This window comes from Lissotriton helveticus, chromosome 8 (genome assembly GCF_964261635.1).
Source record: "Lissotriton helveticus chromosome 8, aLisHel1.1, whole genome shotgun sequence".
In the NCBI taxonomy this organism is placed as follows: Eukaryota; Metazoa; Chordata; class Amphibia; order Caudata; family Salamandridae; genus Lissotriton; species Lissotriton helveticus.
In genome coordinates this window covers 599,237,786-599,254,636 of record NC_136069.1, presented here as the reverse complement: position 1 = coordinate 599,254,636, position 16,851 = coordinate 599,237,786, and the positions used below count along the sequence as shown (strand labels likewise).

Sequence of the window (16,851 nt, the reverse complement as noted above, 5' to 3'; positions counted from 1 at the left end):
CTCAGAAATAGTCCCAGAACCAAGGTGAAGTCCTACTGTATTTCAATGCCTTTATTGTTTCAGGCAATGTACTGACCAAACATACTTAAAAAGGTACCTCTTATTTTCCCCAAAACTCCACAAACAAGACCCCAGAAAGTCCCTGTAAAGTTATTTTTAAATCTCATTAGGTTTGACCAAAGGTTATTATTCCTGTGTGCTTGTAATAGAATGCTTTGTCACAGAATTCATAATTACGAGGTCCTAATTCCGAAGGGGAACACACTCTATAAAATTCTATCTAGGTTTTAATCAATATTATTTCCAACTGCAATTTAACGTAAAGGATACTAGTAATAAAAAGTAACACCACAAATATGTGTGCTTTGAAATGTTATTCTTCTGTGCCACTTTATACTGGATTGATCAGGGGAAACCCATTCCCTGTCCCTCTTTGTGGGGTCTACTGGGAGCCATACAACTCAAAGCAGGTATTTATGTTACAATCTTGATCCCGCACACAGCTCAATAAAGCGTGCTCACAAACATTTTGCTTCCACACAAAAACAAAAATATTTAGAGGGAACATTGAGTGTAATGAGTGTTAGCTTAAGATTACATTCGAGGACGCAAGTATTTGAAAACAAAAAAAACCCTCTCACTGTCCTGACCCCTTTATCACTATATGTATCTTCACCACTATTTACCTCTGACAGTTTGGTTTCCTACTTTTGGGATCTGAAAGCTTTACAAACAGCCCCCAACAGTCTCAGCTAAGCAATGCTGCAAATACCTTTGTTTTATTTATTCAACGTCATGGAAAACATTTGACTAATCTTGAAGGATAAAAGTTTGTGTCTGTCCAGAGGAATCTGAACTTTAGCTGCAGGTTGCACACTAACCCACTGGGCAATCTAAATGGTTTTGAGAAAACTAAGGTTGTGTGTTATGTACTGTCAAAAACCTTGCCTGGCTGGTGGGCTTCAAGAAACTTGGAGACAGTCTGACAAGATGGAGGAGAAAAATGGCAGCAGATTGAGTCACTGCATGAAAATAAGGCAAGTGATGCGAATTTCAGGAATGTGTTTATATAGGGTTTGTCCACACAGTTTGGCAGTTTTGAAGGATAGTACGAAAAGCTTTTAATTTTTACCTAGTTCAATATTAGGCAGTACACCAACCTCGGGTGGAGGGGGGGAAGTCTGCCATATTGGGATTCAAACGGTTGAGCTGATGGTTACAGAAGGTCTGCAGCAGGGAGCACCTAACTCACAATCATCAGCTTAACAATCATTTTACCTATCAGACTGGATTAAAAAGAAAACCATCAATGGATTTCAGAGGCCTATTCTCTCTGTATTGGTCCACTATATGCATACTTACCACTGTTTGGTTACCGATGACTAGAGATGAACTTTAGAAGCTCCAAAAAAAAAAACATGTTACTGACAATGGAAGATGTGTAAACTAAAGAGCAAGCAACTCTTTTTTCTGAGGACGCAAAATATATTCAAAACTTTTGTGCATCTCTTTCAAAAGTGCTGGGTAGGCGATTCTCCGGGGACGCCTGGCCTGCAGGACCGCAATGTCTCGTTCTGTGGGTCCGGTGGCAGACTAGTGTTGGGACATGGTGGACAGTTTCTCTAGACTGGCGTCCTACTGGTCATGGAACACTGACTTCTTGATAGAGTAAGAAAGGAACAGCTGTTGTCAGACCATGTAGCCGACAGGTGGTGGGAGCATAGGGACATGCTCACCTGGTCACTTGAAAAAAACAGTATATGCAGACAGATGGGTAATCTGCTGACTAGAAGGGGCCATAGCTTTGCACTATTCCCATGCTCCCAGGGCCTGGCTTTAGAAGCACTGTACCTTAGAAGCAGCAGGCCTGACCTGTGCTGGTAACTGAAGGTGCTATGACTGCGGAGCACAGCCGCTGATGCACAGGGGACACGGCTTAGAATCAATGTACTCTAGTAGATAGGAATAAGGTCTTTAATCTCTCTCCTGCGTTCAAGTGAGGATCAACAGGTGGGAATCCTGCTGATCTCTCCTACGAAGACTGATATTTCACATGGCAGCAACTCACAAGGGAAGAAATTTAAAACAGAGCTAGCAGATTACAAGCTCTTTAACAACACAAAAAAGTCAGGCCTCTGAAGAAACAAGGACAGCATGGCTGAGGTTCCCTATTAGAAAACTCTCAAAGTAGAAGGCCGCTAAGTGTACAGTACTTGCGATACATAGGAAGACACACTGCTGCAAGTAAAGAGATTATGGCTTACCCGTCTTAAGCCAAACTTTGACAGCATGCAAACAGGTAATCGCAACTTATGTTGACAAATGCTTTCTGCAAATCTAACATCAGGGCAGCAGCACGTACTCATCTTCCCTGGACATCTTGCATGACAGTATAATAATGCAGGATATTTTGAGAGGTATTTCTGTCTGTCTGTCTGTCTGTTCTGGTCTGAGTGCACTAGGCGTGGAAGCACTTGTGGAATACTGATGGGCAGGATCTTGCTAAGGATTTTGTAAACTATGCTTATTATAGCTAAAGACGAGACAAGGCAAAACAAGGTCTGTGGGTTTTTTCCCAGGTTTTAGTAGCGAAACTAGCGAGGCCTCACTAAGCGTGTTTATGAGGTGTCTGGCCTCCATCGTGGCCCCATATAACGTAGTCAATTTTAGAGCCTGCAAACATCTTGTAAGATTCAATCGGAAGACCAACCGCACCGTTGTGGGAGGGAGGGAGGCGATAGAGATCCCTGTAGTTGGTGTTGATGGCTTTGTGTATGTCTTATTGTAAATGGAGAAAGGTGACATCCGGACTGAGGATAGACACCACCTGGGAATATTTGGATTCCCTGTTAGTTAACCACACTAAGAGGCAACTGGGCGTATCACCCTCGATATGAGTGAAGGCCATGTAAGAGGTATAATCCAGGCAGCTGAGCCAATTGATCAGCCAAACCTAGGACTCGCTGAGCCGAGTCACAGAGGGCCGGATTGAGGGATCCTCAGCGGCTCTACTCTCTATGGCTATGTATTCTTGTTTAGCAGTAACCAGTTCTCAAAGCATTGTTTCACATATCCCTAAAACCATGTGAATGCAAAGGCCTCTGACAACTACCTTGACGGCCTCCTGTTCAACAGCAGCGGAGAAAGCAGAACTGTTGTTGTGCTCAAAGTATTTAAGAATTTAGTCTGATAAGGTATAAGTGAATGGTGGGTCCTTGAGAGTGCTGGCGTGTAGGCGCCAAGTGAGGGTGGGCAAGCAGGATCTGCCTTAACCAAGGCTCAGTATGAAGGGACTATGGTTTGACAATTCCCTACCAAGGTAGTCAGAAGAGGAAATGGAATGTTGTATTTTGAGTAGCAGTAGGAATACAGTTTTATTCCAGGTTTTTGGTGACTCCAGGCATCCTTCAAGGACCATTGTTGGAGCCATGACAACGGTTAATTTTTTGTGTGGGGGGGAAAGGGGGGAAATCACAAAAGAACAGAATCACAGTTAAGTTTGCACTTTTAGTAATGTACACAAAAAGGATCACCGTTTACAAAAAAGTGAAGAAATACATTAAAAAAAATGTGTGTGCTCACCTGGAATCTTCCTGCTGTAGCTTGGATTGGCTGTCCAGTCGCAATGCTAACAGTTGCTTCTGATGTAATGTATCATTAAGCTTTTCTTCCAACTCCTCAATCTTAAAGGAAAAGCAGTAAAAAGAGAAGAAATGTAATGGTTCTCCTATTGACTGTGTCTCATTCTTCAATCCACACGCATGAGCTACAAATTAAAAAGTGAAATCTGGCAAAATAAGTACTATGGTAAGGTAAATCAACCCATGCATGAAGCTGTGTTTACTTTGTACCCAATCAACAATAAAAAGAAGGGAAGAGACAGAAACAAGTGAGAACAAATGAAACTGCACGAGAGAGTGACAGCACATAAGTGAGCTCACAAGTGAACCCCCCCAAGAGAGAGAAAAAGAAAAAATGAGAGAGAAAATATTATGACAAAATGAGAGAGAGAGATTGACTGAATTAATGTGGAAAAGATATAGGCACTTTGTGGTAATTCCGCAGGGAGGGTAAGGGGTAAAGGTCTGACAGAGTTTGTCAACCAGGTTACTCCATCACAAAGATGATGAATACACCGTCTGCTGGATTACAAGTGCATTATATCCAATAGCACTTGCAATACGGCGGCCGAGAAATGTGTCACATTTGTGACAGAGTAACCCATCCACTAAACTCCAAATCAAGTCCTAAATTACAATCCAAACCCCTCACTCTACTTCACCTGCTTAAGCAGATGTAATAAACAGTCGTGGCAAGTACCAGCAATTCGCATTCCTTACTGTACTAATAACAGGTCATGGTTTGAATGCTTATGGAATTATAATTACAATTTGTATTACATTTGTGAGAAGGCAAGATATAGACATTGCACCTCACAGAATATGTGGTATAAACCAATCTGGCCTTTCAGAGATATTTTGTATTTAGAGGATATTAGCCCTGCGCCCAAAATCTACAATTTTCCTCAGAACTTATGAATTAAAGCCACTGCCAGGCTTTTCACTCCAGGTCCTGTGGTAGTCATTTGTTACTGGGAACTTCTCTCGTAAGTCTCGTTTGCTACTTGTGTCCTATGGCATTCAGTTCAACTGCCCTACTAACTGGACGGCAAATACTCCAATTGAAATTTTGATACTCTAAACAAAGTAATACACACAAGCAACAGAATACCCAAGAATGATTTGTTTCGAACTACGGCTCAAGAAAATGAGTCCTTATAAATGCTATCAGAGAAAGAGAAACAATAAAGGTAGCTAGACGCTGTTATAGAACAACTATACGGATGGCAAAGGAAGCACGGGAGAACTCCACCATGGATTAGTTATTACAAGCGGCCAAAAATAAGTCAAGATGAGGTTCAACAAGCCAGATGCACATGAGTTAGCCCAGGGGTCCCCAAACCACGGCCCCCGGGCCACATCAGGCCCATTTAATCAACTGGAGTGGCCCACTTAATGATCCCAAACAATCCGTTGCTTCTTGTCTCATGCGGAGACACGTATTCCTCACTTCCAGGTTGCAGGCGGTTGGCGGTCAAGTTCCAGGCGACCGGAAACCGCCGGGGCATCTCACAGCACTTCCGGGGGAAATCGCTTAACACAGAAGTTCCCGCCAACACAGAGCTTCGGATTGATGCCTGTCCTTTGCCTGCTTCTACGCAAGTAAGAACCGTGTTTTCTGAGGCCGTGTGTTCGCGACCTTGACTGAGGTTCTTTGACACCATGCAGGAGCGCTATTCTGTGTTTGTTTTGACACCGCGCTGGAGCGCTATTCTGTATTTGTTTCAACACCACGCTGGAGCGCTTTACTTGGGGTTTGGTTGTTTGTTTGGGTACCAAGCTGGGGCGCTATCCTGAGTTTGTTTTGGCACCGCGCTAGAGCGCTGTACTTGTGGTTTATTTTGGCACCATGCTGGAGCGCTTTACTTTCAGTTCGTGACAACGCACTGGGGCGCTTATGAGAATACCTTGGACACAGCGCTGGAGCGCTTTGATTACGCGCTGGGGTACTTATCTTTTTTCGTTTCTACACAGGAGCGCTGTTTTCTAACTAACCACTATAGACAACTTCTACTCACTGGGTGTTCCTAAACTCAAGGTACACGCTGTTAACCGCATGTGCACAAGAAGTAAACATAGAGAGGGCTTTATCTGTGCCCATTGAATTCAGGTCTCCCTTACTTCCCCTACCAGCCCGAGAGGAACGGAAGAAAGACAGACAACAAAATGTCGAAACTGTTGGGGAAACGGAAAATAGATTCCGAGTGCAGAGTTTTTAAACAGCAGTGGACAGACGACTATTTTTTTGTCCAGTGCAAGGAAAAGGCAGTTTGTTTAATCTGCAAAGAGACAGTGGCGGTTTTTAAAGAATGTAATATCCGCCGACACTATGAAACCTGCCATGAAGGGCAGTATGCTAGCTTGCTGGGCCAAATGAGGAAAGACATGGTGGCTAAGCTACAAAATGGATTTGCCGCCCAGCAGAGTACAATGCTACGCCAAACACAGGCGAACCTGTCATCTGTTCGGGCCAGCTTCAAGGTAGCTAAACTGATTGCAAACTGTGGAAAGTCGTTCAGTGATGGGGAGTTTGTCAAGAAGTGTTTGAACGCTGTCATGGAGGAGGTGTGTCCGGACAAGAAAGATGCCCTGAACACGGCGAGTCTGTCCCCATCTACAGTTACCAGGCGAATTGAAGAAATGGGGCATAATGTACATGTCCAGCTGAAAGAGAAAGCTAAAGATTTTTAGTGTTGTGCATTGGCAATGGATAAGAGCAATGATGTGGAGGACACAGCACAACTGCTGATTTTTATTCGGGGAGTTAATTCAACTTTTGAAGTGTCCGTGGAGCTGACAGCTTTACAAAGTCTCACGGATACTACGACAGAAGAGGATATTTTTTGTAAAGTACGCCAAACGATGGAAGAGTTGGGTTTCGACTGGGCTAAGCTGGCTAGCATCACAACGGACGGTGCTCCGAGTATGGTTGGTGCGTCGTGGGGGCTAGTGGGGCTCATAAAAAGAGAAATGGAGGAACAAGGTCTCACCCCCCACTACAAGTCCACTGCCTGATTCACCAGCAAGCACTGTGCTGCAAAGTTCTGAAGTGAGAATCTGTCATGAAGGTGGTTGTGTCTTGCATAAACTTTATCAGAGCAAACGGACTAAAGCACAGGCAGTTCCAAGCTTTTCTATCCAAGCTGGAGTCTGCCCATGGAGACGTGCTTTACCACGCTGAAGTCAGATGGTTAAGCCGGGGTAGAGTTTTGAAGCGCTTCTACGAGCTGCTAACCGAAATCAACGCCCGTCTCCTGACAAAGGGAAAAACTGTCCCAGAGCTGATCGACACAGAATGGAAATGGGACCTTGCCTTTTTAACAGATGTGACAGAAATTTCAAACAGCCTCAATTTATAGCTCCAAGGCAAAGGAAAATTAATCAGTGACATGTATTCCCACGTCAAAGCATTTGAGGTTAAAATGGCGCTGCTTGTTGGACAAGTGCAAAAACAAGACTTCACCCATCTACCTGCTACTCGGAGCCTCTCAGCTGAGGAGCCAGCGGACCCGTTTACAACCAAGAAGTGCAAGGACACACTGGAAACGCTGTGAGCGGATTTCAGTATGCGATTCCGTGAGCTTCATGCACACGTTAAAGAAATTCGCATATTCCAGAACCCTTTTACTGCCGACATTAATGACACCCTGCCTTCTCTTCAATTTGAACTGGCTGAGTTGCAGACCTGTGATGTGCTGAAAGACGCATTCAAGCCCAACTGTCTCATAGAGTAATATGCTTCCCTCCCAAACGAGACCTAACCCAACATCAGAAAGCACGCTATGAAGACGTCCACAGTTTTTGGGAGCACATATATCTGTGAGCAAACTTTTTCACGCATGAAGCTGATAAAAAATCCGACAAGATCAAGACTCTCAGATCAACACCTGCATCAGTCTCCGAGACTGGCTGTAACTGGAATGGAACCTGACATCAATCTCCTCACCAGTCAGAAGCAAGCCCACAGCTCACCCTGATATAGTAAGCCTGCTGATTTCAGTAACTATGAATATGAACAAAATGTCAGTATAGTAATGCTCTTTTTATAGACAACATGTTTCTTGAACAGTGATGTCACATACAAAAGGAGACTGCAGCATGTCACCTGCTTGTGTTTCTTTATCTGCCATTCCTGAAGGGCCTGCATGCTTCCAGGACCACCCTAAAGTCAGCCTGTTTATTACAATTATTCTGTATTAATGTTATTTCACTGTGTGGCAAAAAAATGATCATCAGCTTGTGTTTTTATTTTCTAATCTAATCTAATCTAATCTAATCTATATCTATAAAATAAAAGGAGTATCTGTGGTACTTCAAATAAACACAAGAAGACTTTATATTACTTTTTTTGCAACCCAACAGGTGGCGCCAAGGCCCAGTGAAGGACAGCTGCATAAAACATTTCACCTCCTAGCAACAAAACAATCCCTCACTTTTTCCTCAGGGGACGCTTTAGCTGCTCTTAAATCCCAAAAGCAGGAAAGGCTGAGTCGATCTCTACCATTCCAACCCAGACCAATGGTCACAAAACAAACACGGTAAGCAATGCAATCCTGCAGGGAGACCTTATCCCAGACACATGAAGAATGTTGAGATAGTTCCCATCTTTAAGAAAAGATCTCGTGATTATCCAGAAATTCATCAGCCCATTAGCCTAATAGATAATTTGCAAAACATTTTCTGCAAACAAATTGTGGTTAAGCTTACAGTCTGGATGTCCAAAAAATCTATAATAAGCCAATTGTTGGCACGCATTAGATCAAAAACGAGTACAATAGATCAGGCCTGTCTATTCCAGCTGATTAGGTGGAAGACTGTGAATAGAGTAACATAACGAGTATTTGTAAAGCGCACGTTTACCCAGGAAGGTTTCTTGGAGCCGAATAACAGATGTTTATTGTTACACAACTCAATGGTACTCATAGGGAAGGGTAGACTAGGATTCGTGAATTTGTGAGTGGCTTTTGACAAGGTCCCAAGAGCCAATATTTGGCAGGTCCTTTCAGATATTGGCATTCCTCTTGAAACCACTTTGCTTAACCCAGGACTAGGCATTACTGGGATGTCCTGACTGTTTGCAAAACAGAAACGAAGCCAATGACTCTGCTCCCGGTCCCCCGTTTTCTCCCAGCAGCCTGGTTTAGAAGATCAAAACATCTAGGCAGTAGGCCCGGATAGATAATTGAGCAATGCTATTTTTAACGTTTGTATAGTTTTACTATCTGAACAGTGCTCAGAAAATCTGCATATAGAACCAGAGAGTATTTATTGCTTTAAGATTGCTGCTATATTTTTTTTTCTTCAAACTGTTTTTATTTTGATTTTTTGTGAAGTGTAACAAAAGGAGTACTGAGAAGTACTCCCAGGAAACATGTAATCGTAGTAGTAGGACAATAAAATACACTGAGAATCTGATTTCACAACCGATTCAGAGAGGAAACTGTAACATGATCATAGTCATCACAAAATAATGGCTTAACATGAAGTTGTGCCGCTATATTTGAACATTTGCACCTCGGCATTGCCACTTAACCTACTGGCTAATAGGTTTTGAATATATGCACTTTAGCACCGCCACTTTGAGCTATCTGTAGATGTTTTGAAATTAAAATGAGGATTTGTATAAACTTGAGAGGAACTAACACTGAGACAGTGAATGTTCACACTAATTACTCTTCTGTTTTTAGCTACTTTTTATGCTGTGTTTTTAAGTCATGTGTTTTTTCTGTATATGTATTGTAGATGAATTTGTGGTATTCAAATAGACAAATAAATAAATAAATAATACAACTCAACAAAGATGTCGTGTGGCATGTTTACAGATAATAATGATTTGGGCTCCCATTTTAACGATGCTATGTAACTCAGTATTTGAAGTTGCCCCCCGCCCCTCCAATTTATTGGTTAGAATCCTTCACTGTCCCCATTTTTTAAATAGGGTGTAGAGTGCATCTGAAATGCTATCGAACCATTTCTCTCCTAAACTATTAGGTCAAGGCATTGTGTCATATTATCCCTGCCAGGTTAGAAGGCTGGGCTTAAGTAAATAATATCCTAACTGACATTCAGAGTATGGTTTCTGTAAGGTAAAGGGTACAGTCGACCAAGCTATCGCCCTATTAATTGGGAAATATAACAAGGCTCAAAAGAGAACACAGCATCTGGCGTTCGCGGATCTCACCAGTGCATTTGATTGCATATCGCATTGCAAATTATGGGCTATCATGAGGAGACAAATGGTTGACAAGACAATCGTCAACTTCTAAATAAGTTTATATCACAATGCCACAGACCGAGTTAGATAGAGGTCGAATGGGGAATTTACCTAGAAGATTATTATACGTAGAGGGGTAAGAGAGGATGTGTGTTGGCCCCCTTCCTTTTTAACTTTTACATTAATAACTTAGAACATGATCTTCTTGAAAAAGGCACTAACCCACCGAAAACTGCTTAGTCTTGATTTTACTTAATGCAGATGATGTTGTTTTAATGTTGAGGACCGCAGTGTGGCTGCAAAAATTATTGGATGTGTTTGCCAGTTACATGAACAACCTGGGCATGAGAACCAATTTGAGGAAGACTGTCATCATGCCTTGCGGCCCTAAACCGGCTAAGAGGTGTTCCTTTAGTATAGGAGTGGTGCCCATAGCTAAGGCAAATACTTTCTTGTGTTTGGGAATCCTCTTAGATTCCCAGGATGCTCATGAGTTCAATAAATAGCTATTAGAAGACTTTATTTAAGAGCTCTATTGAAACCATTTTAAGTTCTCCCGTAAGTTGGAACAGAAGCCCATGAAAGACATGTATATGATGTGCAAGACTGAAAGTGTCTCGGGCAAGATATGGAGCTGGTGTTTGGAGCCTTGTGGAGTGTGGGGATTTGCAGATTATGGAAAATTGCCTTCTTAAAAGGCTTTTAGCCCTTCCACTGAGTTGCTCTAATTTTATAGTGCGTAAAAAAGCTGGATTTACTTAGCGGACAGGAATTGATCAAATCTATCAGCAATTATTGTGGAATGCAATGTGGACCAACCAGAGACCACATTCAACTGTTCGGTGTTACGAGATTGTATGTCCCTTCAGTAGGCTCAACGTTTTCCATGGTTGGCATATATTGTCTCTCTCTGAGGGACCCAGTTCTTTAGTGACCCGGATTCAATGATTATGCTTTCTTAAAAAATACGTTTCAGATTTATGCATCAATATGTTTGGAGAGGCCAACTGTTCATGCTTATTCTTCGCTCTTAATCATGGAGGGCACCCAGCCATATCTTCCTGCAGTTACGAATTTTGAACACTGATATCTTCTGTATCATTTTCATATGAATCTTATACATTTTTGGGTTGCGTTTCCCAAGATAGGTGAGTGTGTCAAAATCTTGCCTTCCTGCCCATGAGATGACTTGGCACCCCAGAGCACGATGCCTTATGTTCTCTTTTTCAAATTTCATAAAAAACCTAGATCACATCAGCTTGCTCCACTTTTAAGGAGAAACTGTTTCAGGGCTTGTAAATTGGCCATGACATTTTTACAGATGTTACAGTAGGTTTCCACATGTTTAATCATGATTGTATTTTTGTTGAAAATCTTTTTTATTGTAGAAATGGAACAAACACAGTCAGCAAGTTACATATACTCGAGTCTGCTACGGCACCAGCAATACATTGACATTTCAGCATTTTCACAGCTACAGAACAAGGAGAAATCGATCCATTCAGTATCCTCTGAGCCAGTCTGCGGGGCATATGGAGGCTCGCAGATGTTCCCCCTATATTCGTTCCAACATGTCCATATTTCTCTCCATTTTCGAGGGCACCCTCTTGCCACTTACACGGTCTTTTCCTGCAGCATACACCAGTCCATCACCTCCTCCCTTCGCTCCAGACTGTTTGGGTCCAGTTGGCACCGCATATTTGTCCAATTTGTTCGTTTGGGTCGTTGTTCCCATCTTGGGCCTCATGGCGGGCACTGATGTTGACCCCAGCACACTCTCGCCTCCAGGCCGGCCGCCAGCCACCCGCTCCCCCACCACTCCTTCTATGGGCAGATCGGACTTTATGTGCGTCAGGCCGTGATCAGCCCCCAGGTCCCGGCCAGCCAGCCAGTCGCAGCTACACGAGCACTCTATGTGGGTCAGCACAACCCCCGATGACCGGTCACCAGGCAATGGCCACCGCCGGTGCAGGAGAAGGGGGCCCACAGCCCAGCAACGCCACCTCTGTCAGCCCGGGGCCTCGCCGTCAGAGCACCCCCGTCCGGGAGGCTGCTAGAGCCCCTCGCCACCACCACCTCGACCGTCCCTAGGTATGGCTCGGTCGGCGCAGTTGCGTCAGGCCGCGAGGGAGACCTGTCTCCGCCCGCTGGTCCGCCCTTCCGGTGGGTCGATCGCCGCGGCGGGCGAGGCTCGTCTGGTGCCAATTTCGGCTCGTGGGTCCTCCTCCGCTAGGGTCCCCGGCGGACCGCAAGCACTGCGGCACGGCGCCGCCTCGCGCCCGGCCGCCGGATGTTTGGCCTCGCTCCGGCCAGTCGCAGATTACAGGCCGCAGGCCAGGGTCTCAATTTCCGCCCTACCTCGCACTCAGGCTCCAGGCCGCGGTCTCGGTGTTTGCCGCCGCACTTCCCGGCGTGGGGTGTCGGCCCCGATGGGACTCGGGCTCCGCTGCAAGCACCGCTCGGCAGCTCTTCTCTTTAGGGAGCTGGTGCGTCTCTAGGGGTGCACTCCAGCCAGGATCTTCTGCCGGATTTTACGGGGACAACTGTCGTCCCGGCGGAGCTCAGGTCCTAGGCGGCCATCTTCGTTGGCGCCTGGCCACGCCCCACTCATGATTGTATTTTTTTTTTATTATTTTTTTTATTTTAACAGTAAGACAAGAGGAGGCATTACAGAAATCAGGTGTCAAACATTAAAAAACAGATCAGGGACAGACGGGGGAATTATACATACAAATAACCATCGTAAGGAACACATGGCCTATCGCGATTACGCATATAAGAGAAAGAGAAATAAACTGTCTATTATACGATCAAAAACAATCCCACCCGCGCTACCCCGTCCTCAATGATACCGGATAGTTAGAGCCAGTGTAGACACCCGAACAATAAAGGATCCGTGGAGAAGAGACAGCCCACCTCTCGTAAAAAGGAAAAAGGAAAGAGAAAAGTGGCCATAGAACAAAACAAAGGCAAAATAAAAATAAACTCCCCGAACCCCCCACCCTGCACCCCTGCAATGGCTACAGCCTAACCCCACTAGCAGCGTGCCTGTCGCCCAAGAACTACCCTAAAAGAAGGGAAAAAGAGAGAGTGGAGGAGGAAAAAGCAAACACACTCCCGGTCTCCCATACCCCCCGCCAGTAGCGACCACCCCGGAACATAGTAAAATCAATATCCAGCAAAATATACAAACCAATCGGGGGAGTATAGTCAATAACCACCCGACTCCCGTCACATTATAGGCGCAACCCCGGCATCGTATAAAGTTATTGTATCAGATCCGAACGATCAGGCTCAGCCCTGGCCAGTACGGTCTTTCATAGAGTCTTTCGCACTCGAGCCGCCATCTTGATGGAAAAGGCAGAGCGTTCATAAAAGTTCATGTCAGTGCAGAAGGATCGAAAACAGGATAAAAGTTCACAAAGTCCACCAATCAAACGAGGAAAGGTGTCCAGGAACAGCGAATGTCTCCAACAGTCACTGAGGAACTTGTTACTACACAGAAAACCGTCAATAGATGAATTAGGCGGCAGCAGAGTCGCACAGGAGACGCTGGCGATAAGCACGGACTGGCTTGTTGTTAATGGGGGACCGCCAAGGCTCATAAAATCCGGGATCTGCACGGGGACCTCGATCTCAGATGTGCAGTGCATCGCTGGTACCACAGTTAGCTGGAAAGTTAACAGAGAGTTGTCCTCCGGTCCCAGGATACCGTCCACTTTTACAATCAGTGTCCGGAACACAGCGATAGTGTGCGAATGGAGCGCCCCAATGGCGGCCATGACGGCCTGCAGCGATGGCGTGCCTTCCGTCCGCTCCATCCCCTCTCAATAGGTGATAGAGCAGGACTTGAACCCCGGAGGCCGGCTACTCCGGGGTAACAGGCCACACAAATCCGATGTCAAACAGTGGGCGCTCCTCGTCTAGCAGAACACACCGTCACCGTTAGCGAGGGCCCCGCCCGTCGACCCCGAGAGGGTAGCAAGGGCTCCAGGCACCAGACCCCCACCACGGCAACCGGTGTGGCACGCTGGTGCGTCCTCGGTGTAGACTGTTCACAGGATCGTCACCAAAAATCAACAATTCACGGCACACTTTGGGAGACCGGGCTCAGTCCAGGTCTCACGGCCGATGTTGATCAATTCCGATCCGGATAGACTAGAAATCGAAGCCCCGGCTTCCACACGCTGTCAGGCCGAGAATGGAAACACGGCGTATCTTCGTCTGCGGAAGAGGTAGAAAACTCGGGATTGTACCGTTAGAAGCAGGAAAACTTCATGAACACGGAAATCTGGTGTAAGTCCAGGATTAAAGGCAGGATATTCGAGCTGCTGGCAGAGGTCAGCGGAGCCGGGAGCTTACGCGGCCATCTTGGTTACTAGCGTAGCTCCTCCCATGATTGTATTTTTAACACAATTATTGAGATTAAGAATATGTATTTCTCTTAACTTAACTCCTAAAGTTGTAACTATCCTTTTTATGCTTGCATGGTTTTATCTGATAGTTTCTTGGAAGTGCTCTTTAGGTCTCCTAACCTACAATGCGCGCAAGCGCATTGAGGGATCGAGAATTCAAGTGCTCGAAATCCTCGTCAAACTAAGGGCTTCTTGCACTGCGGTTTTCTTACAGTTCACGTGAATGACGTGAACAAACAAGCACGCGCATTCACGGCCGCACAGCACATCAAAGGGCTTCGCCCAGCGTGCGCTCTGCAGCTTCTCCTCCCCTAAGGCTTCTCCTCCCCTAATTAATCATGGCTGGCTGGCCGGCCGGCAGGTCGGCCCCCACACACCATCTCCCTCCGCTCTCTCCCCCACGGATTGCTATTTCTTTTTGCCCTTGTTTAAAATGTGTATGTTGTGAGAATAAATGTATCTGTCAAAGGAGGAATCACCATATTGCTGACAAACGTTAGTGGGATAAACAAGCTTGTCCGCTGACTTTCCAGGCTTAGTAAACAGTCTGCATTTTACAAAGTAGAAAGCAACTACACACCACCCCAGGAACCCGAATGTTGCCAAGAGGGGCGGCCCTAAATAGTATCACGAGCGGGTAACACTAAACTCTGTTATCAGGCGGTGCAATAATGGTCTTTGTTAACAAGTTTACAATTTCTTGCAGATTTGCAACATCTCTTTGAGGTGTTGTGTCCATTTAACGAAAGCAGCACATGTTCCGAGTAAAAAACAGGACATCTCTTTCCTGGCACATTAAACCATGAGTACTAAGTGTTCGTGCAGATGTGAAGACAGGACGCAGACAACGGGAACTCGCCCAAACGCTATTTTTAATCCAAGCGTTTCCTCTGTGGATGGCGACACATGCATGTCAGTGTGATCTTGGTGGCGGAGTTCCATCGACATGGGCCCACGATCAAACAGGGGCACTCTACCAACCCTCCCGAAGCTTCAGAGGAGGTGCAAATGCCGTGGATATTAAAACAAAACAATCTCAGGCCTTCTTTGCAGAAGTCAACCTTGTTTTTTGTTTTCGATGTTTTTCCCCGGAAAAGGTGGTCACAAAGGAACGTAAAATTTCACATCAATAGGCCTTCTTCAAATTGCTGTAAAATTGAACTACCGAAAAAGGATTCTGAGCAAAGCAACAAACTTGGAAAAGACGAAGCCATTTGTCTGTTTTTTTTTTTAACATGGAGTTCACGTTTTCTTTTGCTATGGTACTATGGCGTGCTCGGCTTCAAGGTCTGACATAATGACTGCCTCCAGGCTGCGCCTCAAGCACCAATTTGCGGTTGTCATTTCATTAGAGGCGGCATCTGCTGACAGGCTCCTCTGCCTCTTGACCTCGCTGTGGCATCTACGCTATCTTGGCTCATAGCTATGCAGATCTAAAGTACAAGTGACATATGCTAACGCAGGCACAGATGGACTGAAATCTGTCCACTTGACCAAAATAGACTACTACTCCGGCTCTCCATAGTTGTCAATGAAAAAATGTTAGAAATCGAGGCAGATGGCTTTCAGCCTAAGAAAACTAATCTTAACTGACCCCGGTGCCTTTCTGAAAAAGGTTTGTGGATTTACTCTGCGAGAAAATCACTGGGAAAATAGCACATAAGAGCACTCTATGACAATTTTACTCCATTCCCGCCATAATGCAAGCCATGTTACTTGCTTTCTCGAGTCACAAACTAAAAACACTTTAACTATTAGTGACTCACAGAAACCAATCGGAATTTTTATTTTTATTTTCCCATTGCGAGGCAAGGTAAAGTATAGAACAGCAGTAAGGGAACTCGCGGCACAAAAAAACAAGTATTTACAATGCAATGGTTTCGCATTTGGAAAAGTTAGAGCTATTGGCATTGTAAATGACAAAATTTTTATTTATGTGTTGGTTTTGTCATTTACATTGCCATTAGCTTAATCTCTCGCAATGTGAGACCTATTGTACCCTACGGATGAGCTCAGCAGACAGCAATTACTAGCACACACACACACACCCAGAGCCACACACACCCGAGAGCCACACACACACACACACACACCCAGAGCCACACACACACCCAGAGCCACACACACACCCAGAGCCACACACACACACCTAGAGCCCCACACCCACCCAGAGCCCCCCCACACACACCCACCCAGAGCCCCATGCACACACACCCACCCAGAGCCCCACACATACACACCCACCTAGAGCCCCATGCACACACACCCACCCAGAGCCCCCCCCCCCACACACACACACCCAGAGCCCCCCACACACACACACACACCCAGAGCCCCACACATACACACCCACCCAGAGCCCCACACATACACACCCACCCAGAGCCCCACACATACACACCCACCCAGAGCCCCACACACACCCACCCAGAGCCCCACACACACACACACACCCAAAGCCCCACACTCACACACACCCAGAGACCCCCCACACACACACACCCACCCAGAGCCCCCCACACCCACCCAGAGCCACACACACCCACCCAGAGCCCCCCCCACACACACACCCAGAGCCCCCCCCACACACACACACGCCAGG

General features: G+C 45.6%; 1 protein-coding gene across 1 annotated transcript in view; it reads right to left on the bottom strand.

Moving 5' to 3' along the window:
* Window positions 1–16,851, bottom strand: part of PIBF1 (progesterone immunomodulatory binding factor 1) — an 853,407-nt gene that overhangs the window by 783,356 nt on the left and 53,200 nt on the right. The window contains exon 3 of the mRNA XM_078656041.1: window positions 3,583–3,683. Within this exon, the coding sequence (XP_078512167.1) occupies window positions 3,583–3,683 (101 nt within the window). The remainder of the gene's footprint in view (window positions 1–3,582; window positions 3,684–16,851) is intronic.